The 21,003-nt window shown below is 48.4% G+C and overlaps 1 protein-coding gene across 4 annotated transcripts in view; it reads left to right on the top strand.

Moving 5' to 3' along the window:
- The first annotated feature begins 1,968 nt into the window (after positions 1–1,968).
- The window catches only part of HNRNPUL1 (heterogeneous nuclear ribonucleoprotein U like 1), a 33,691-nt gene continuing 14,656 nt past the window's right edge, over positions 1,969–21,003 (top strand). The window contains exons 1-8 of one of the 4 annotated variants that reach the window (XM_033128690.1): positions 1,969–2,425; positions 5,942–6,064; positions 8,021–8,180; positions 10,655–10,728; positions 12,600–12,739; positions 14,350–14,449; positions 16,215–16,327; positions 20,682–20,948. In XM_033128690.1, coding sequence (XP_032984581.1) covers positions 2,131–2,425; positions 5,942–6,064; positions 8,021–8,180; positions 10,655–10,728; positions 12,600–12,739; positions 14,350–14,449; positions 16,215–16,327; positions 20,682–20,948 — 1,272 coding nt within the window. In that variant the 5' untranslated portion in view covers positions 1,969–2,130. The remainder of the gene's footprint in view (positions 2,426–5,941; positions 6,065–8,020; positions 8,181–10,654; positions 10,729–12,599; positions 12,740–14,349; positions 14,450–16,214; positions 16,328–20,681; positions 20,949–21,003) is intronic. The other 3 variants (XM_033128691.1, XM_033128692.1, XM_033128693.1) reach the window with 3 other exon arrangements.

A 21,003-nucleotide genomic window follows, 5' to 3' on the forward strand; every position in this document is an offset into this window, starting at 1 on the left:
ACACATGAATTAATGGACATACTCAGGCACACCTGGTCACAAATACAGACACTGAAGTTTGGACACAGTAACAAAGACACATAAAACTACAGATACAAACATATGCACAGGCAGATACTCACCAGGAAAAGAATAGAAAGAAATTAGAGTAACACAGACACAGAAAAGTGACACTAACACTCAGAGACAGAGAGAGTACTACAAGTACTCACAGATCCAAACGTTCTGATTCACATAGAAACACAGGCACATAACACTGCCAATAATCACTGTCCCACAGAGGAACTCCTGCCAAGACAAGCCCACTGTGTTTTGCACGCGTTGTGGGCACACATTCCTGGGTGTGCCCCTGGGCAGATGGAAGCGCCCTTGGCAGCGCCCGGACGCCCCCCGGTGGCGGTTCTTGCGAACCTAGAACAGTTCAATCCGGGCCACAAACTTTTAAAGAATAAATCATTGTGGGAAGCTGGGAGGAGAAAGGAAGTCGGACGTGGGCGAGGGGCGGAGTGTCTGGATTGGAATCTCCGCGCCCACGTGAGTGTCTGTCCCGCTTCTGAGTGGGTCCTGCGTGTCTAGGTCGCCGTAGTGTAAGCTTGTAGTGTAACTGCCCTGTGTGTCTTTATCATTCGATGCCGCGTGCCTATGCGGACCTTTGTGGGCGCATCTACACTGAAGTCTAGTGTATTATCCCCTGAATTGATGCATCTGATCTGATCTCACGGTCATTTATTTATCTGTGTTATCTGTGCCTTTGTCTAAGTAAAGGTTGTATATAGCTTTTGTGGATTTAAAGTAAGACTCAGTGGGCAGCCGGCGTTTGCATTGTGTATGTCGATTGTGTATCTTACAGAAGTTTTGTGTCTTTGGAGTTAGAGGCGACAGATGGTGCAGCGTTAGATACTGTGAAACTGTAGCGTTTGTATTTATTAGCGTGAGGCTTATCTACGAACCCATGCGTTTGAGCTTGTCACTACAGACGCCAAACAACAAGATCTATTAAACAGCAATTTAGAGGATTAGGGATAGAGACCCGCGAACTTCTGGAGGTCTTCCTCAAGGAAAAGGCTCTATGGTTGCGTGCAGAGCGCCCATTCCACTTAAAACACCAACCATAGAGAAAGAAGACTGCGAAGCTACGTTCGTGGAAAGAGGCGCCCTGTGAGATGTTCTATCAAGGGGAGACGGTGCGATTTCCTTTACAACTTTTCTCCCGTTGTTAGTCTAGCCTCTGTTTTCAAACCTTCAGGACTCTCTGAAGTCAATGTGTCGCTTTTCAAAACGGCAGCTGAGTTCCTTCCCCGTCAAGAATAACTTATCTACTTAATCTTTATTTCGTATGCCTCCCTCTATAGCGAAATTTGTGAGGCAGTCCGCTGAAGAATGGCCAATCTGGTTAGCTTTTCCTAAAGCGATCCAACTGTAATCTCTTTAGTGAGATCAAACAATAATTGCGATTGGTGGGCAGATTGTTTTGAAACCGCCCTAACGGCAAGGGGCGGGCCCTTCGTGAATTCAACTCTTTCCGGTTTCTTAAAGGCAGTAGTGGAGGGTGGGGGTGTCTGCCGACCCTCCTTTTAATTCGTTGTAGGGACGAGAGATCTAGACCAATTAGAATATGTGTTACAGAGGCACTAGTTTGATGAAAGGGCTGCACAGGAAAGGCCGTGGGGCGCGCTCATTCTGAGATCTCATCGCTGATTGGCCTAAGTCCTTACTCCCTTCCCCTCATTTAACCCTACGGGAGCGAGCGCACGGTCGCTACCCAATCACCGTGCGCTCCGCCTCCCGTCTTTTCCCGCCCTCTGCTCGGGCCGCGGCAGCGACGTAGGCCAACGCTTCCTCCCCAGCAGCTACTGAGCTCTTCCATTGCCGTTCTTTTGCAAGCCGCTCTCTGATTGGCTCAGACTCCGGGCCCGCGCCGGTTGCCCACACCGTGGCCAATTGGCACCTGTGTTGCATCGCATGAAACTACGGAAGAGGGGGAGGAGGTGGCGGCGGCCATTTTGAGCTGCCGCGGCCATTGGAGTAGCCCCCCCCTTTCCCCCTTCGCCTTCTGACAGGAAAGGTTTAAGGGGGTCAGAGGCCTGGGAGGCAGGGCCGGGCTCGGGGGCCGCCCCGGGGGCCCGGGCCATGGATGTGCGCCGTCTGAAGGTGAACGAACTTCGTGAGGAGCTGCAGCGCCGCGGCCTGGACACTCGCGGCCTCAAGGCCGAGCTTGCTGAGCGGCTGCAGGCGGCGCTGGAGGCCGAGGAGCCCGACGACGAGCGGGAGCTCGAGGCCGACGACGAACCGGGGAGACCCGGGCACAACAACGAGGAGGTCGAGACCGAGGGGGGCTCCGAGCTGGAGGGGACCGCGCAGCCACCGCCGCCCGGGCTGCAGCCGCACCCGGAGCCTGGCGGCTACTCGGGGCCGGACGGACATTGTGAGAGTGCGCGGGGCGGGGGCCGGGGAGCCCGGAGTCCGGGCCGAGGAAGGGCTGTGGGACGCGGGAGTCCGGCGCCTGAGGTCGGGGAGACAGTCTGAGCATTGGGGGATCCTGCTGCCCTCCGCTGAAAAAAGAATCTCAGGAGAAGGGCCTCGGGACGACCGGAGGGTGGATCCTGGCATTCGGTGCAGGGGAGATACTGGGCGTGGGGGACCTCGGTTTCGGAGATGAGAAAAGTCCGGGGGGATTTAGAGGATTCTGAAGCCTAGGGCTGGGAGACCGGAAGCGGTGGTTTCGGGAGCTGAGCGAATCGGAAAAACAAGAGGTTTTCTATTCAGGAGCCCAGGAGGGTCATGGAAACGATGATCTTAGGCTTTGGAGCTGGGTGGGCTCGGAGGCTGTGTTAGCCCAGCTTGTGGGCTGGGCGTTGGGAGCCGTGTTTTCAGGGCAGGTGTTCAGGGCTGGGAGAGTTTTGAGGATGGAGGATGCTGGAGTTTGCAGCTTGGTGGGGTAATGGGAAGTTTCATATTTGCTACTAGGACGGGTTGGTGAGATGGAAGTGATGTCTGGCCGGGGAGGGTCTGATGGACCGGGTGCTCTAGTGTTTGGCTGGTGATCGTTTAGGGCATATGGGAAACCACCCTGTGATTGGACTGGGGGGAACCTCATCTGTCTGAAGATGGCCTGAGGGGCTCTGAAATCCAGGGCTGAAGGCCAACCCTGAGGCAGGGACATTGGGTGCTGGGAAATGTGGGGACCTTCTGGTTGACTTGTAGAGGAGGTATAGGGAGCTTTGGAGTGGGAGACTGGCAGGGGAGAGAAAGATGCTTCACTGCACAGGGGACCTAAAGATCTAGAGCTGGCAAGGTTCTGGGGATAGAAAGCTCAGAGGCTTCTATCAGAGGCTGAATGGTCTGGGTTAACAGTCTGAAGAGCGGGTTGGTGGGGTGGGGCAGATAACAGGTTGGTGGAGTTTGAAGTCGGTGGAGTTTGAAGTCGGTGGAGTATCTGGGGGACGGGATCCTTGTGTCCACAGGAATGTGTAGCTGGCCTAGCACATATCGGGGAGGATAGAGTGTGTGGGATGTGGAAGGAAAGAGAAAACCTGTTGACTTGGCTGGGGACCTCAGGGTGGAATGGGGGATAATGTTTCTGGGGCTGAGAGGTCTCCTTGGCCCCCAAAACAGTTATTTGTGTGCCCAGGGATTGGCGGGAGGCCTCAAGAGGTAGCAGGAAACCTCTGCATCACTCAGGGTATGACTTAGAACGAGAGGTGGTAGGGTAGATCTGTGATTATCTGAAGAAGGGCGACCCTGGTATGGGGAGGGAGTATATCTGGTGTTACCAAAGGGTGGCTTTCTAGCAGGACTGGGGAATGGGGATCGGAGAGGTTAAGGAGTAAGAAGAAAGGCCTCTGGCATCCGGGGTTTGTGATATTTCTCTGAAAAGAGGGCACCCTGGGCCTTGGGGCTAAGGGAATGAGGAGAACAAGGAGGTCAGGAAAGAGACAAGATTTGGGGTTGGCATTGGGTACTTACTTGTTCATGGGAGATGGGATCTCCTAGAGGGGGACAAGTTGAATGTGGATTTGGAGTAGAGGGTGGCCTGGGGACTATCTAGGACCCAGATGCTGGGAAGAGTACTTCCCATTGCGGAGACCTGTGAAGGAAGGAGGGGTGGCCCAGTGTGCAGGTCTAGGGCAGGAGAGACCCCGGCAGGAATGCTTACAAAGAAGAGCCAATGGCCAGTGGTGTCTCAGAGGAAAGCAAGTTAGGTGCTTCAGAGCACAGACTCCAGACTCAAACAGACTTGGTTTCACATGTGGCTCCACGACTTGGGCAAGTCACTTTACCTCTGTGAGCCCTGCTTTCGTTGTGCGTAAAATAAGGGTAATAATAGTGCCCTCCTGGATTGTTATGAATGAGGTCACATGTGTAAGGGGGCTTAGCACTGGAGAAGGACCCCAGAATCACAGGTTCTCTGGGCAAGGCTGCCTCTGTGGGCATAGGAGAGATTCTTGGGAACTGAGAGAAGTGAGGCTTTGTGGGAAGAGCACTATGCTTGGAGTCTGGGAGAAACGGTGGTTTGAAAGGACTCCCTGTGTTCCAATTAAGGAGCTACTCCATTTCTTCTCTCTCCCCTACCCCTTACAATGAAATCTTTTTTGAGTCCCCTTCATGCTTGCCTCCAATCCTTCCTTCAACTTTAGTAAACAGACCTGTCGCAAAACACGTGGTCTATGACTTTCCTCCCTTTGGGCTGCACCTGGTTTGTGCCCAGATGTATTTGTCCTCTGAGAAAGGATCCAGTCAGTCAGTGAGTTGCAGAATAGTCTCTCCTTCCCTGTGGTTCTGCCTCACTGGTCCTGGCACCGTGGCTGGTAGGGCCCTAGAGGCACCTAGCAGAGCTTGCCCCTGGGGTGGAGAACCTGCTTGTTGCTCGTCCTAGGTTTCCAAACTTCTTTCTGGGTTTGGCTTCAAGATTCTTGAGGAAGTTTCATGTTTGGTCCCACTCTGCTTTTAGTCCCACCTTTGAGCTTTCACCATGTGTTATCCCAACCCCAGGAATGTTTTCTCTATTCTTATCACTTATCTGGGTCCCTGTCTTAGCTCCTGGTACTTCTTTGTAGCACTAACACAATCATAATTAGTTTTTTGTGTGTGTTGGTTTAATGTAGATCTGTCTCAATAAACTGAATACTTCAGTGGGGCAAGTTTGTCTCAGGTGTATCCCAGGGTCTGGTACACACTCCACAAGTAGTTAATATTATTGTTCTTGCCGTCAGGTGAGCTCCTCCTGGACCCAGAAGACATCTCAAAACCCTTCCCACCTAACACCAAATATTTCAGGACTTATCCCTAATGAGTCTATTTTCTAACAATTCCTTTTCTTCCTCCCCCATTTCCCCTTCAGCTGAGATGATTACCCCTTATCTTTGCAGCTATTGCAGATTGGAAGAGAATCTTTAAGGGGGTTGGCTGTGCAGGTGGGAATAATGAATTGGGCTGGGCAGAGGACTGGTTTATGCTCTAAGCAATTTTAAGGTGATGCCCCTAAGGCAGCTCCCTAGGCGTTGTACCTTGTCAGAGGACAGCTAGGCTGGCGGTTTTTTAACTGTGCTCCATGAAGTCCCAGGTGTTTACAGAGTTGCTCCCACCCTGGAAAGGGGACTTAGAGGGTGAGGTCATGCTGCACCCCTTCTCTGAGTCTCCCGTCTCCTCACTTCAACCAGAGCAGTGCTGCTTCAGTTGGTTTTATATAGTAGGATTCTGTAGAACCCAGTCACAGATAGAGCTCCAGCCTTTTGAGGGGCAAGAAGGCATGTCCTCAGGCAGCTGGAGCTGCTGACTGCCCAGACAGGTTTCCATCTGAAGCTGAAGGTGTCGCGGTACCTTGTAGCCTCTAGCAGACTGACTCTGCCCAGGAGGATGATATTGTGTGGCATGAAAAAGCCACCTCTAGTCCCAAGAAGGACCCTTCTGACTGGCCATTTTTCTGTTGTTTGGTTTTAAGATGTCATGGACAATATTACCAGGCAGAACCAATTCTATGAGACGCAGGTCATCAAACAGGAGAACGAGTCAGGCTATGAGAAGAGGCCTCTGGAAGTGGAGCAGCCCCAGGCCTATCACCCAGGTAGGAGAGCACATGGGGTACATCTCCTGATGGAAGGAGGATCTGTACGTGGCCCTTACCCTCTGCCCAGAGCCTATCTTCTCGGAGAGATGTGGCGTCTTCCTCTTGGGCGGTTCATTTGGGCGCTGTCACTCTGGCAAGATTCTTTTGAAGGAAAGAACTTAGTCCTGCTCCCAGGTGTTGGGCGAGGGGAATCTTCATAGTGTCTGTTTTCAGATGTTAGTGTCAGCGCCCTGAAGAGTTTAGGCCTGGAGGCCAATACCTGGGTCTTTTTTAGAATCTTAGAATGTGGAAGCCAGAATCTAAATCTAGTCTGGTATTTCCCGTGCTCTGAATATTGTTCTATGTGATGTTATTAGGGATTTCTCAAAAAAGGAGTGTTTTGCCAGTCACATGGAAAATGCAGCATCTGCTATACCACCTCTGGAAGAGTCACATTGCTTATTAGAGCATTAAAAGCTCTGGGAAGTTCTGGATTGAAAAAATTCTGGGTCATACTGTTTAAACCCGGGATTTCCCAAACTTGTAAACATGTCTTTGCAAAACAAAATTCTTTGTAACTCTAGTTTGGGAAATAACAGATGTAAGCTCTCTCCCCATTTTATTGATTGGGGAGGTGGCTGTTTGATGGCAGAGCTGGGTTAGAACCCAGGAAACTGGCTCCTGGGACACTGTATTCCTCACCATTTGTGTCCTTTTTGGAAAGCAGGGTCCCACTGTTGAGTCATGACAGAGCCAGGACTGACTCCCAGTCTTGCGCTCCTTTCACTGTGTTGTGTGTGGCCCAAGTGCCATAGTGAATCCAGTTGATTCTATCTAATTCCATTCTGGTTTATCCGCAAAGTGAAATCCCCAGACATTTCTTATGGGTGGCTCAGGATTTTAATAAATGTAGGTTAAACGGCAGATTTCTGTTAGGCTCTGTGAGACTTGTGGGATCATGTGGCCCAAGGAGAGTATTTTCTATGCTGTTATCAACAGACATTTATCAGGGCGTCCTGTGAGCCCCATGATGTGCTGGGGACCGGGAGGCCCTCTGCAGATGGGTGAGCACCATCCCAGTCCTGGGAAGCAGGCGCCTTCTCACAGATATTTGTCTGCATGCCAGCGCCAGGGAGTGACCCCAGGTGGTCGTGGGGAGAGTGCTGAAATGAGTAGGTGTGAGTGACCCACCGCTCAGGCGTAGGTGCTGGGGGAGAAGTAAGGCTAGGCCGAGTCAGGGTTCGCTCTCGGTTAGACACTGATTCTGGGAGTCTGCCTGAGGTCGGGACGTTCCTGTGGTCCACAGTATGTTATCCCTTCCTGACTTCCTACTTGTGATGTGATTCCGTGAGACCCTCCCGCCCATGGGCTGGCTTAAGTGTAGGCCTTGCCTTCTGGAGTGATTCTAGGCTTTGTGATAGTTTTTAAAGCCAGTGGAATTAGCTGCAGCATCAGTACTCTGTTGAATTGACCTTCTCCCTTTGTCAAGACTGAAGAAGCTTTGTGAGAACTAAGGTGGAGAGAGTCTTTGGGAGGAGAAATTGAAGAATGTAGACTCGTGGAATCTCAGTTTAAAGGGATCTTAGACGTCCTGTAGGGCTCCCTCCCACTGCGTGCAGTCCAAGGTAGATGCCTTTTGGTAGGCCCTTGGAGACCTTGTCCTTATTTGGTGCTGAAGTCCCCTCTCCCACCCCGTGAAGGCTGAGAGTTATCTGACTGACATCTGTCACCCCATCACTTGTCAGTGCTGATGTGCCTGGTTGGCTGTCCCCAACCTCCCTTTATCCTCACCCTGTTCTCCAGTCCAGCCTTCTTGGCTCCCTCACCAGGCTTCCATTGCACCCAGCAGGCTGCCTGTGCTCAGCCTTTCATCACTGTAGTCAGGATCCTGCCAACATGTCCCGAGGTGGAGGGGACCAGAAAAGTGATAGCTGAGGAGTTTCCACGTGTCTTGACCATCTGGATTTGTCCCAGCAGTAGAAGTGAAGACAGAGATGAAGCAGGAAGCACCCACCAGCTTCCTCCCTCCTGAAGCATCTCAACTGAAGCCAGAAAGGCAGCAATTCCAGAGTCGCAAGAGGCCTTATGAAGAAAACCGGGGACGGGGGTACTTCGAGCACCGAGAGGATAGGAGGTGAGTGTGTGAGGCAGTAGTCACGCTTGTTCTAGTCGGTCTCTCTGTCTGTAGCCCAGTGCCTGCTGGGACCGTTGCACTAACCAATAGGGGCAGAGCAGAGCTCTCCCTGCCCTCGTCCTTCCTGCATTCACTATCACATTCAGCTTTGCAAAGCTTTTGGTCCTTCCCATTACCTGCAGGGTAAAGTCCATACACCTTCGCCTTCCACGTGTGAGATACCAGCCTGCCTTTTCAGTCCTTTGCCCCACTGCCATGCAGTCCTGCAGTATCCTATTCTTTTTTTTTTTTTTTTTTTTAAAGATTTTATTGGGGAAGGGGAACAGGACTTTATTGGGGAACAGTGTGTACTTCCAGGACTTTTTTCCAAGTCAAGTTGTTGTCCTTTCAATCTTAGTTGTGGAGGGTGCCGTTCAGCTTCAAGTTGTTGTCCTTTCAGTTTTAGTTGTGGAGGGCGCAGCTCAGCTCCAGGTCCAGTTGCCGTTTTCTAGTTGCAGGGGGCGCAGCCCACCATCCCCTGTGGGAGTCGAACCAGCAGCCTTGTGGTTGAGAGGATGCACTCCAACCAACTGAGCCATCCGGGAGCTCAGCGGCAGTTCAGCTCAAGATGCCGTATTCAATCTTAGTTGCAGGGGGTGGAGCCCACCATCCCTCGCGGGACTCGAGGAGTTGAACTGGCAACCTTGTGGTTGAGAGCCCACTGGCCCATGTGGGAATCGAACCGGCAGCCTTCGGAGTGAGGAGCATGGAGCTCCAACCGCCTGAGCCACCGGGCCAGCCCTGCAGTGTCCTATTCTTAACTGCTGCTCAGTATTCCTCGATTGAAAAAGATCTATTTCCTGGCCCTTCTCCCAAACACACTCCCTCCGTCCATCCACTCATTCATTCATTGTCAGCATAGTGCTTTCACCAGGTGCCCACCCGTGGGCTGGACACTGGGGACACAGATGATTTGGACAGTGGGTTTTGCTTTCTGTTGTTGCCAGTATAGGGACAGAGACAGACACATACACAAGTAAGCCAGGGTGCATGTGAGTGTCGTGCTCAGGACGGAGTGGCCCCTGCCCTGGTCATCGCGTTTTCCCTTTCCCAGGTCCAGTCCTACCCTCCTCCTTCCCTCCTTTAGCCCCTATATGAAGCCTTCTCTGATTACAGGAAGTAGGAATGACCTTTCCTGTATTCATTTGGACTGGCCATCTGACACATTTTATTTCCTGGGGGAGTCCATCTAGTTGTGACTCCTTTAATACAGGGCCTGGGTCTCACAGGCTATGACTAAGGATATGGAACCCAGCTCTTCTGAGTTTCTCCCACCACCTCCACAGAGCAGAGGCCTAGAGCTACTTGCCGACGGAGAGCAGAGGAAGAGCGCTCTCTCCAACCTGGGCTGCAGGGAACACTTCCTAGGAGAGATTCACTGTGTGATGAGTTCGTCCTTTGTTGGATCAGGCTCTGTGCTAGCCCTGGACTGGCAGGGCCAGGGAGGCACTCCACCAGAGGGAAGCCTGCTGCCCAGGGTGTGCCAGCAGCCAGATGGGCGTGGGGTACCTGATTTGGGCACACAGTGAATTAGGGTCATCCAGACTGTCCCAGGCAGGAACCTGGGCATTAGATCCTACCCTCCTACCACTCCCCTTTATTCCTATATGTTAGAAACCAGCAGTATTTTAATACATTCCCTTTTTAGTAGGAAGTTTTGGTAGGAAGATGAATCTTTTTTATAATTTAGGACACTTTTGAAAGAAAGAGACTGAAAAAAACGGGTCATTCCCTATCCTTTCAAATGTGGAGTTTTAGGAAGCCTGGTATGTGGACAGGTTATAATTACAGAGGTTTATCTAAGCTTTCACACACTCCTTTTTCTGGCCCAGTACCCTTTGGGCTACCATGGCCTCCCGTCAGTAACAGAGTTTAGTATGTCGGGGGTGCATGGAGAGAAGAGTCATCTTTGAAAAAGTTCTCTAGGGACAGCCGGATGGCTCATTTGGTTAGAGCGCGAGCTCTCAACAAGGTTGCCGGTTCAATTCCCGCATGGGATGGTGGGCTGTGCCCCCTGCAACTAAGATTGAAAATGGCGACTGGACTTGGAGCTGAGCTGTGCCCTCCACAACTAGATTGAAGGACAACGACTTGGAGCTGATGGGCCCCAGAGAAACATACTGTTCCCCAATTAAAAAAAAAGAGAAAAAGAAATTTAAATGTGTGTATTTAAAAAGAAAAAAGGAAAAGTCCGCTAACTGATTCTAATGGCCCTCTTTAGAAGAGCGTGCCCTCGTCCTATCCCCACTCTAGGAGTTAACAGTCATTGCTCTCGTTGCAAGGATGTAGGGTTGCAGAGTTCTGCCCTCTCTGGGAACAAATTGAAATCCAGGAAGCAGTGTGGAGATCACTTGTAAATTCCAGTAGAACCTTCATTTCCCTTCCTGTGCTCATTCAGTCGTTCTCATGTCACTTAACCCCTATTTCTGACGCAGGGGCCGCTCTCCTCAGCCTCCTGCTGAAGAGGATGAAGATGACTTTGATGACACCCTCGTTGCCATCGACACATGTGAGTCCCTGTGTGCCTATCAGATTCTGCCTTCCGGTCAGTACTGGGATACTGCCTTGACTTCACGGAATCTATGCCTGGTGCCATCCAGGGCCAGTGTTAGTCCAGACAGGGTGCTGGTTTGGAGACAGATCTGCTCCCAGTTCTATTTGTGGGATTCTGGGCAAGTCATTCTACTTCTCTGAGCTTCTCTTCAGGGAAGAGTGATCCTGCCCTAATATCTCAGAGGACTTTCAGTGACACTCAGTGGAGAATGGATACGAGAGCAATTTGGAAAACCCTGAACACCATGTACACACTGGGGGTTGTCATCTAATCAGGAAGGGAACCTGAGTGCTGCTGGAGAAACTTAACTCTTTGATGACCAGTTCCCCAGTTTCCATCAGCTGCTCACGTTCCTGGTGAAACCAATGCCGCTTTGTCCTCTGAGGCATTAACCTGGCTCACCCTGATCTCTGTCCTCCAGTTCAGTTTTCTTTCCACTGGATAAGTGGCTTTCCCCTTGAGTGCACATCTAAACATTTGGAGGAATAATTTTCGAGGTCCTGTCCTTGCTCAGACCTCCTAAGACAGAATCTAAGTGGTAGAGCCTGTGGATCTGAATTTTTAAATGCACCCAGAGTCCACTTAGGTCTCAGAACACTGTACTTGACAACAGAGCAGAAAGTAAACAGCAGTGTATTCATGTATTTCATTACATGGCTGATGTTTATAGAGCAATAGCTACACGCTTTTGGAAGAGATAAAGCCATCTCATACCTAGTCCCATCTATCACAAGATCTCAAAACACACAGTAAAGCTAAACGTTTTTTAAAGTATTTAGAGTATTGGGTAGCAGTGGTCTTTGAAGCAGCATCTGATCAAATGTCAAATGTACAGACGTGGCACTCAGCCTTTAGAGAAAGGAGGGAGCTGACTAGATGAGATGGTCAGGAGAGACTTGGAGGCATGCCTGGCTCCTGGAAGAGTGGGAAGAGTCGGCGCTATAGCAGGAGAGTCCTAGGCCCACGAGAGGCTGAGGTGGGAGCTTGTGGCAGGTCTAGATCATGGTCAGATGTCTGTGTACCTGTGGCAGCAAGTGTCTGGCTCCCAAACTGACTTAGCGCTTGGAGATGGTTGAAGCGCATAGAGATGGTTGCAGCGAACGGCAGTGGGGATCAGCCCTTTGTTTTTTTGTCTAAAATCCCTTGAAACTGGTGAAGCTACGGATCCTCTCCCTAGCAAGTGTACAATCACCATAAAAGGCATTTGTGTGCAATTTCTAGGGTTCCCACCGATGGCCATTTTCAGACCCCAGCCAGGTAAAGAACCCCAGTTTCTATGTGAAATGGCTGCTTTGATTCTGCAGGCCAGTTTGCAGTATTTCAGGAGAGCCTTTCTCCTGAAAGGCAGAATGGCTAGGCAGTGTGGCAGGTTTCTCCTGAACCTGCCACCACGGTGTGTTGGCTTATGTGCTCCTGGGTAACACTTCTGGGAAACTTACCTTTGTCTATGCTTGTCTTTCTCGTGGGAACTTTTAAAAGAATCAGTCAAGGCTGGTTGGTGGCTCAGGTGGTTGGAGCTTGGTGCTCCTAATGCCGAAGGCTGCCGGTTCGATTCCCACGTGGGCCAGTGGGCTCTAAACCACAAGGTTGCCAGTTCAATTCCTCGACTCCCGCAAGGGATGATGGGCTCTGCACCCTGCAACTAACAATGGCAACTGGAGCTGAGCTGCACCCTCCACAACTAAGATTGAAAGAACAACAACTTGATTTGGAAAAAGTCCTGGAAGTACACACTGTTCCCCAATAAAGTCCTGTTCCCCTTCCCCAATAAAATCTTTAAAAAATAATAATAATAATCAGTCAACTCCAGGCTTTTTCCTCCACAGATAACTGCGACCTCCACTTCAAGGTGGCCCGAGACCGGAGTAGTGGCTACCCACTCACAATCGAGGGCTTTGCATACCTGTGGTCAGGAGCCCGTGCCAGCTATGGGGTCAGAAGGGGCCGTGTGTGCTTCGAGATGAAGGTGAGTGGGAACAACAGAGGGGACAGGGACAGAAAGCAGGTCCATCCTTTGGAATAGCCTGTCACCAGCCACCCTAGTCAGAGTCATGATTGCAAAAGAGATTTGATTGGGCATAAACTTTGTGTCCACGCAAAAAAAGTATAATGAACTTAAGAGAATTATACCCTCGCTAAATGCTGTATCAGGAAAGCAGGCCAACCATACATTGCTTCACCAAGCAGATTTTTCCTTGGTGGGATTTGACCCAGGTATTATACAGCCAACCATTCTAGGGGTGACGTGTTTGTAGAACTGGGAAAAGGAGTTGTTTGAAAGAAAAGTTAGCTAGGAAGAATGGGCTCGGGCATCACCAATTGAAGGGAGACCAGGGGGAGAGCAGGGCAAAAAAAGATTCTGCCATCAGGCCACCCTCTGCCATCATCTCTCCACAGTTCCGTGTTATGTTTATGAAAATAACACATACTCGTGTTTCACAAAAGTTCAGATGGCACAGGAGAGTATAGGGTGAAAAAGCAAAAGTTATGCTCACATCCTCCCAGTCCCCTTCCTATCCTCCAGAGATAACTTTTTAACAATTTCTTGTGTGTCCTTCTTTGTATAACAAAACATTTATTATAGCCAATATTTATAGAACACTTTGTATTCACTAGATACGGTAAAAAATAAGCTCTTTACACAGGTATCTTCATTAATCCTTACAGTGCCATCATGAAATAGGAACTGTTCACTTTTTAGATGTAGCAGCTGAGGCCCAGGGTTATTGTTTTTTACTATAAGATACTGTTGACTGTAAGTTATGCATTGTTTTGTGTGCTACTCACAGAGAAACACTGCCGATGAAATTGACAGTGCTTTCTTATGACATCAATTGTAAGGTATATCTTGATTTTGGAGATGTTAAAATGTGAAAACCGTCCATCTGAAAGTCGGTGAAAAAGGGTAACTTTCCAGAAGCCACAAACTAATATAAATAGAGATGATTATTGGCAGTCTAACCTCTAAGTTAACTAAAGGTTAAGTCACAAGGAGCTTTTTATCCTTTCTGCTTCTTTTATGTAATACTATATCTTGGACATTTTTTCTGTGCCAGTTTATTAGCCCTGCCTCATTCATTTTAACAGTTGCATCATATTCTATGGCGTGGATGTACCATAATGTGACCACTGCTTTATACATGGTCTTTTTCTGTATTTTTTTTCTGGTAATATAAACAACGCCATACTAAATTGCTGGGTTATACAGCATGTGCATTTGCACTTTTAATCTAAAAGTGCACTTTTAATCTAAAAGGACTGCTAAATCGCCCTCCAAAACATTGCATCGATTTTACCCTTCTATGTCAAATATGAAGGTCTCTGTTTTCCCTGCAGCAGATGTTAGAACTAAAAAAGAACTTTTGAAATACCTATCTCTGTGGCTCTGCACTCTGCTGAGCCCTTCAGACGCACTGCTTTCAGTGCAACAAGCCCTTCAGAGCAGCTTAGATGCCTTTTCTCCAGCAACGAAAGCCATTGCTGTTTTTAAATGTCTATGAGCTTTCCTTCTGTATTGTCTCATAACCCACCAACCTCCAGAGAACCAGTTCTGAGCCCCTTGTTCTCTGTCCCCAGATCAATGAGGAAATCGCTGTGAAGCACCTTCCATCCACGGAGCCCGATCCGCATGTCGTCCGCATCGGCTGGTCCCTGGACTCCTGTAGCACCCAGCTAGGTAAGGAGGGCAGCCAAGCAGGCCAGAGGAGAATGACTGCCTCTATCCCTGGATTCTTGAGCTTCCTAACCTTTTCTTCCCAATGTCAGAGTCGGAACAGAACTCGCCTGGGGTGGAACAAGGATTTAGGTATATGCCACTGCCTCGCTTCAGGCAAACAAGATTCAGCTGGAGGGACCACTGTTAAATATAACAACTTTTCTATGAAAAATGTATCCATCTTTTAGGAGAGGATCCAAAGTGTTCTTTAGAAAACTGTTACCTTTCTTTAAAAATATCAATTGTCTCCCATCCTCAAACTATGCCAAAAATAAAAATAAGTTCCTTAAGCCCCACTAGTTCTACCTAGGATTTTCTGTCCAAAGCCTAACCCAGAGTAAAAGGGGAAGCAGAGACCAGTGGAGCCAGGGCTGGTTGGCGACTAGAGGTAGGGCCTGCCCAGTGACAGGTTTTGAATTTTCACAGGACCCCAAGCTTCAGTGACCTTCTGTCCCCAAGTGACTGATTTCAATGTCAAATCTCAGATGTGCCTTGGTCATATAAACATTCTGATTATGAAAATAGTGCTCCTTGTAAAAATTCAGGCCTTACAGGGAGGGGGAAAAATAAATAAACCTCCTAAAACTTCGAGATAACAACCAGTGTTAACATTTTTATCTACTGTCTTCTAAACAGTTCTTTTGTTCTTTGTATTATCTCAAACTGGGTCACACTCCGCATACTATTTTGAAACCTAATTTCTTTTTTCTACTTAATATATGATGGACATAGTTTGGTAAATAAGCATAGCTTTTTTGATCACTGCGTAATTTTCCACTTTGTAGTTGTATCAATTATTTATAAATGTTTTGTAGATTATTTAAATTGATCGCAATTGTTTGCTCCTAAACAGTTGAGCTATCCTTGTTTGTAATTGGTCTAACTGTTCACTTGAGGCTGATTTTTAAGAGTAGAAATGCTAGGTCAAGAGGAGTGTACAGTTTTCATTTTGACATATATTAGCATTTTTTTTATTCTAATAAGATTCGTGTCATCTCATTTTATCTTTGTCTCAGTTTTGAGATGTAAGTGTTGGGTAGTTGACATGGATGCAGATACAAAGCTTCGAACGGTCAAGCAGATGTCCAGGGTCACACAGCTGGTTCATAGAAGAACTGGGCCTGGAATTCATGCTTGTTGGCTGCTGCTTTTTTGGCAGGATGCTCCTTGGGTTCCTGGCCAAGGATCTCTATATAACCCAAGTGCCACGCAGGGCCCTTGGGACCTCAGTCAGATTGCTCCAACCGCCAGTTCTATAGCCTGAGGAAATCTAATACCTTTCCTAGGGGTTAGACCTCTTGGTTTCCAGAAGCAAAACCCAGCCCCTTTACTGACTGCTGCCAAAAACCCACTGGCACCAAAAATTGTTGCCATTAGTAGATTTGACTGGATATTGAGCGTCATGGGGAAGGGTTACATCACTTCCACGGAACTTCCTCTATTCCAGCTCCTCTCTTCCCCTCCTCCCTTTCTTTCTAAATTCTCCCTTTCTGTGCAGAGCAGTTTGGCTTCTACTCCAAGCTTAACACCTAAATCCATCAAGCCCTCAGGAGTTCTGCATAATGAAGGGCTTCCTTTTAAGGAACTTCCTCACCTTCCCCGCCAAAAGCATCTGATCAGTAAACTAGTAAAGAAAATTACTTTTTTCTTTAACAGTATGTGACAGCCATAAAGGCTGTTGTGAGCATCGCAGGTTTAACCTGCCTTTGCCTATTTCTTCCATCAGGCGAAGAGCCTTTCTCCTATGGCTATGGAGGCACTGGGAAGAAGTCCACCAGTAGCCGGTTTGAGAACTACGGAGACAAGTTTGCAGAGAATGATGTGATTGGCTGCTTTGCGGTGAGTGCTGGCAGCCTGTGGGAGTTGGCAGAACCAAATGTTGGTCCTCTCAGGACTTCTTTTGCAGAATACCTCCATCCATTGTCTACCCGATGTCCAGCCACTCTTGCCATACCTCTTTGTCTCTTTGACAGACTGGAATGTGTGCTGTCATTTTGTGCAAAAATCTGCCATTCTGTCCACTCTGGTCTTCTGTGCAAAGCTGTCAGATGGCATCCTGAAGAGATTTGGGCTCATCAGGTGTGCACAGCCTTCCTCTGTTCCTAGAGACCGGAGTGACATTTTCTAAACAAAGCCAAGAATTTCTTAATCTTTCTTTGCTACAGAATAGCCAGTCTGCTCTCAGTGGCAGTGGTGTTGGCTTTTGCCCCCCTTTGACATCATCTCATACCTAAACTTCTCTCTTCCTTCACCTCACACTGGTTAAGCCAGCCTTCCTACAGTGCACTGCCTTCTAGGAGGGCGAGGGTGGGTACAACACAGCGAGAGAGTGCCTGAGCTGCTACCGACCGTCAGTCCCGGAGAGCAGTGCCAGCAGTGCTGTGGACGGTGGCTGTCTGCTCGGGGGCCAGACTCTTGAGACCCAGTCCCTGCTTTTCCACTCACAGCTCTGGGCCACTTACCCGCCCGGTATTTCAGTCTACTCTGAATGAGAATCTTTGCGCCTACCTCTGAATTTCGTGTAAGGTCATTAAGTTAATCCATTAGAACTAGGAAGTAGTAAGTAAATCCCTACTTCCTACTGTTACCATTAGGAGTTACAGGTGTTTGCAAAATGTGCCATGAGGCCCTGCTAAGGAGTGGCCCCCCAGGTGGACGCTTCCTCTTGGTCTTGTACTCTCCCTCCCTCAGATTTGTACTCTTTTTTTTTTTTTCTTTCCACTTTGAAATAATTGAAAACTTAAAAGCCCAAAGAACTCTCCTAGATCCTTGTTCAGATTCTAACATTTGCTTTACCGTTTTCTCACACATGTATATGATTTTATCTGACCTATTTGAGAGTAGGTTGCCTACATTACGTCTTTATTCCGTAATACTTCAGCATGCATTTCTGAAGAATAAAGCTGTTAATTGTCTTGACCACAGTGTGGTTATCAAATTTAACATTGATGTAATGCTGTTATCTACTGCTTCTCAGTCCACATTTGAATTTTGTCAGTTGTCTCAACAATATCCTTTGGAGCAGTTTCGTTTCTGGTTCAGGGTCACGTATTACATTCTCTTCTCATGTCTTTTCAGTGTGAAACAGTTTCTCAGTTCCTTTGTCTTTCATGACCTCATTATCTTTTTAATAAAAAGCATGTTTCTTAAAAATTAACCATGTTTATACTCTATTCTAAACCTTGAATTTTTTCCATTTAACAGTAAAACTTGGCTATTTCTCCCTGTCTGCACAGATAATAGATCTAATTCAATTAAAAATATTTTTGAATAGTTAATAAATTCACATGGTTTCCAAAAACACGAAGAAATATGAAAAAGTACACAGTATAAAGTCGACAGACCTTCCCCCTCCACCCATTGTTCACATATACCCTTCCCCACACGTGGATCCACTGATACTCAGGATGTCTTTATCCAAATGCAAGAAAGGTGATTGTTATTTTTCTTCTTTTACACAGAAAGTAGCTTATTATACCTGTTATTCTGCATCATTTTTGCTTAACATATATCTTAGAGATCTTTTTATATCATCTGCCTAGAGGACTTCCTTTTTCTTTTATATTGTCTGTACTCATTGTGTGGATCTCCCATATTAGGCAATCAGCCCTCTGTTAGTGGGCGTTTGGTTAGTTTCCACCTTTTTATTTAGTGGCTGCCGAGTATTCTGATGCAGGTGTCCATTTACCCTAGCATAGTTTAGCCAGTTTTCTGTTGGTAAACCTGAAAGTTATTTGCTGGAACAGTCAATGCTGCAGTGACAGCTTATCTTTTTCCCACTTACCAGAATATCTTAGAGATGTTTTTGTGTCCCCCACACAAAACTCCTGTGTGATTTAGTCTCCCCCCACTTCCCCATTGGAGCACATTTAGTAGTGCTGGGGTGAGCAATTTGTACATTTTTACATTGTGGAACTATAGTTGTAGTATTTATTTCTAAAAGCGTAACTTCTTGGTCTGTGGTGAATTTTTAAATTTTCATAGCTACCACCAAGACTGCACTCCAAAAAGGTTGCAGCAATTTAACATGTCATCAGCGTGTGACAGTGTTCCCCAAACTCTGTCCCATTTGAGCGTGAGGCTCTGTGAGTGACAATTTCGAACTCTAGGCCTTGACTCTTGTTTCAACCACATCATCTCTACTTCTGTTTTTAAGATTCCATGCGCAATTTCTTCTGTTCAAAGGGTGCTGACTTTTAAAAAGGCTCAGGGTGAGAGGTTGGAGGAGGTGTGAAAATCAGTGACCTGAGGGAACCTGAAGGCAGGATACTTGTGTCAGGGCTCCAGTTCTCAACATTTACAAAACAAAAAGGAGAAAACCCCTGCCAGATAGAACAGTAAAACTCATTTCAGCAATAATACATGGAGCCCGGGAGATGACGTGAGAGGTGAGGCTGCAAGGATGGCCCACTGGTGAGTGCCACGCTTGAGGACTTAGGGTCCTTAGGCCCTAGACTGGCACCAGGAGTTGTAGCAGGAGTGACAGGACTACACTTGCCTCTTGGGCAGTTGGCCCTGTCAGTGGGAGATCTGTCAGGAGAGGGTGCTGGTTTCTGTACAATGTGGGTAAGTTCCTGTAGTGAAGCTGGTGGGTGGCCACGGGGAAGGTAACACCCATGATGTGCATTTCCATGCTAGAGCAAAGGTGACCTGGACGCCTCTCGCTCCCGCGAGAAGACATGGCAGGGACCCTGGTGCAGAGACGGGGGCAGGATCCAGTCTGGCAAATGTTTGTGTCTGCCCTGCATGGGCTTGAGCTGGGTGGGCACTCAGAGACACAGATATAAGGACTGTACAGAGCTGCAGCCTGGGATGACCGAGGAGGGTGGTGAGGAAGCTCCGTGGGGGGAGGGGTTTGCACTGTTTTTTAAAGGGCAAGTCCCAAGGTGGTCTCCCCATTCAAGAGGGGAAGATTACCACATCTTGTACTTTAAATCAGGAACCCGACCTTGTGCTTTGCTTCAGTCTGCCATTTGATCAAATTTTGAGTCTCCCTTGATTGTAAACCTTTACCCTGCAGCCAAAGTGATCTTTCTGAAACACAGTTTTGACCAGACCACTCCCCTTTTCAAAATAAGGCAGGGGGCTCTGCTCTGCCATCAGCACCAAGTCCAAACTCCTGAGGTGACAGGAGAGCCCCTCACATGCTGAGGGCAGGGGCCACGTCTCCTCCCCACACTTCAGCCCAACACAGTGTCTGGAGTCTTGAGCTAGAGCCCCCATTTGCTGTGTACTCACTGCAGAGTACGTGCACTAACCCCTCAGAACAACCCTGTGCACTGTACAATTCTATAAGAAAACTGAAGGTGACATAACTGGCCCAAGGCCACACTGTTAGTAAATGGCAGCGCTGAAGCAGCCGGCCTTCCAAAACAGGATCTTAACTGCTAAGCTTCAGCTGCTCAGTAGGAATTCAGTAGGAATGGATAGTTGTTGAATGAGTGTATGTGATCCCTGCCTGGCTCTCCAGCTGTACCTGAAATTACTTCCCCTCATCCTTCATGCTTCAGCCAGTCTGACCCTATGTTCTCTCACTGCCGGAATTGTACACAAACAGCACTTCTCTTTAGGGCTCTCTCCTCCCATCCCAAACTTGGCTCACTTCCATTTGTTCAGGACCTGGCTTACGGGTCTGTCCGCCCTCCCCCCAGAGAACCTTGCTCCTGACTGCATTAGGATAGTGTCCTGTCTGGCTCCTCACCAGGCCCTGAGCTCTGTCAGGCCCAGGTCACCGTAGACATGTGCACTAGGACAATCAGGAACTCAGGGAACATGAGTGTTGAACAGACAAGTGACTGCATTTGTGGAGTTGGACTTGACTTAAAAGGCCCTGCTGTGGCTTTCTTTCTATCTGTAACAACCTTCACAGACTGCTCTTGCGGGGGTTGAGGACGGATAGGACTGCCTTTTCCTTCATCGTTGTCTCGGTCTAAGCACAAGACTCAAATACTTGGCCCTTCCTAAAATTACACACTTGACATCTACCAGCCTTTGGGTCTTGGGCAAGGAGGGCTTTGGGCTGCACATCTGGTGCTGCCCATTGTATCTGTATATTGGGGGTGGGGGTGGTTATACCTAAATCTGAGAAGCTAGCTGTATTTCTACTCTCTGCATCTGTTCTTTCCAACTTGCGGTCCCAGTGCCTTCAGCTGAGCTTTGGCTCGAGGTTATCTTCCTTTGGCTTTTTCTCTAGGACTTCGAATGTGGAAATGACGTGGAACTTTCCTTCACCAAGAACGGGAAGTGGATGGGTATTGCTTTCCGAATTCAGAAGGAAGCGTTGGGGGGTCAGGCCCTCTACCCTCATGTCCTGGTGAAGAATTGTGCAGTAGAGTTCAACTTCGGGCAGAGGGCAGAGCCCTACTGTTCTGTCCTGCCTGGCTTCACCTTCATCCAGCATCTTCCCCTGAGTGAGCGGATCCGGGGTACTGTCGGACCAAAGACCAAAGCAGAGTGTGAGGTGAGTGGGCCTGGAAGACTGAATTGGTGATGTCTCTCCTGGACCAGCTTACTGC

This window comes from Rhinolophus ferrumequinum, chromosome 15 (genome assembly GCF_004115265.2).
Source record: "Rhinolophus ferrumequinum isolate MPI-CBG mRhiFer1 chromosome 15, mRhiFer1_v1.p, whole genome shotgun sequence".
In the NCBI taxonomy this organism is placed as follows: domain Eukaryota; kingdom Metazoa; phylum Chordata; class Mammalia; order Chiroptera; family Rhinolophidae; genus Rhinolophus; species Rhinolophus ferrumequinum.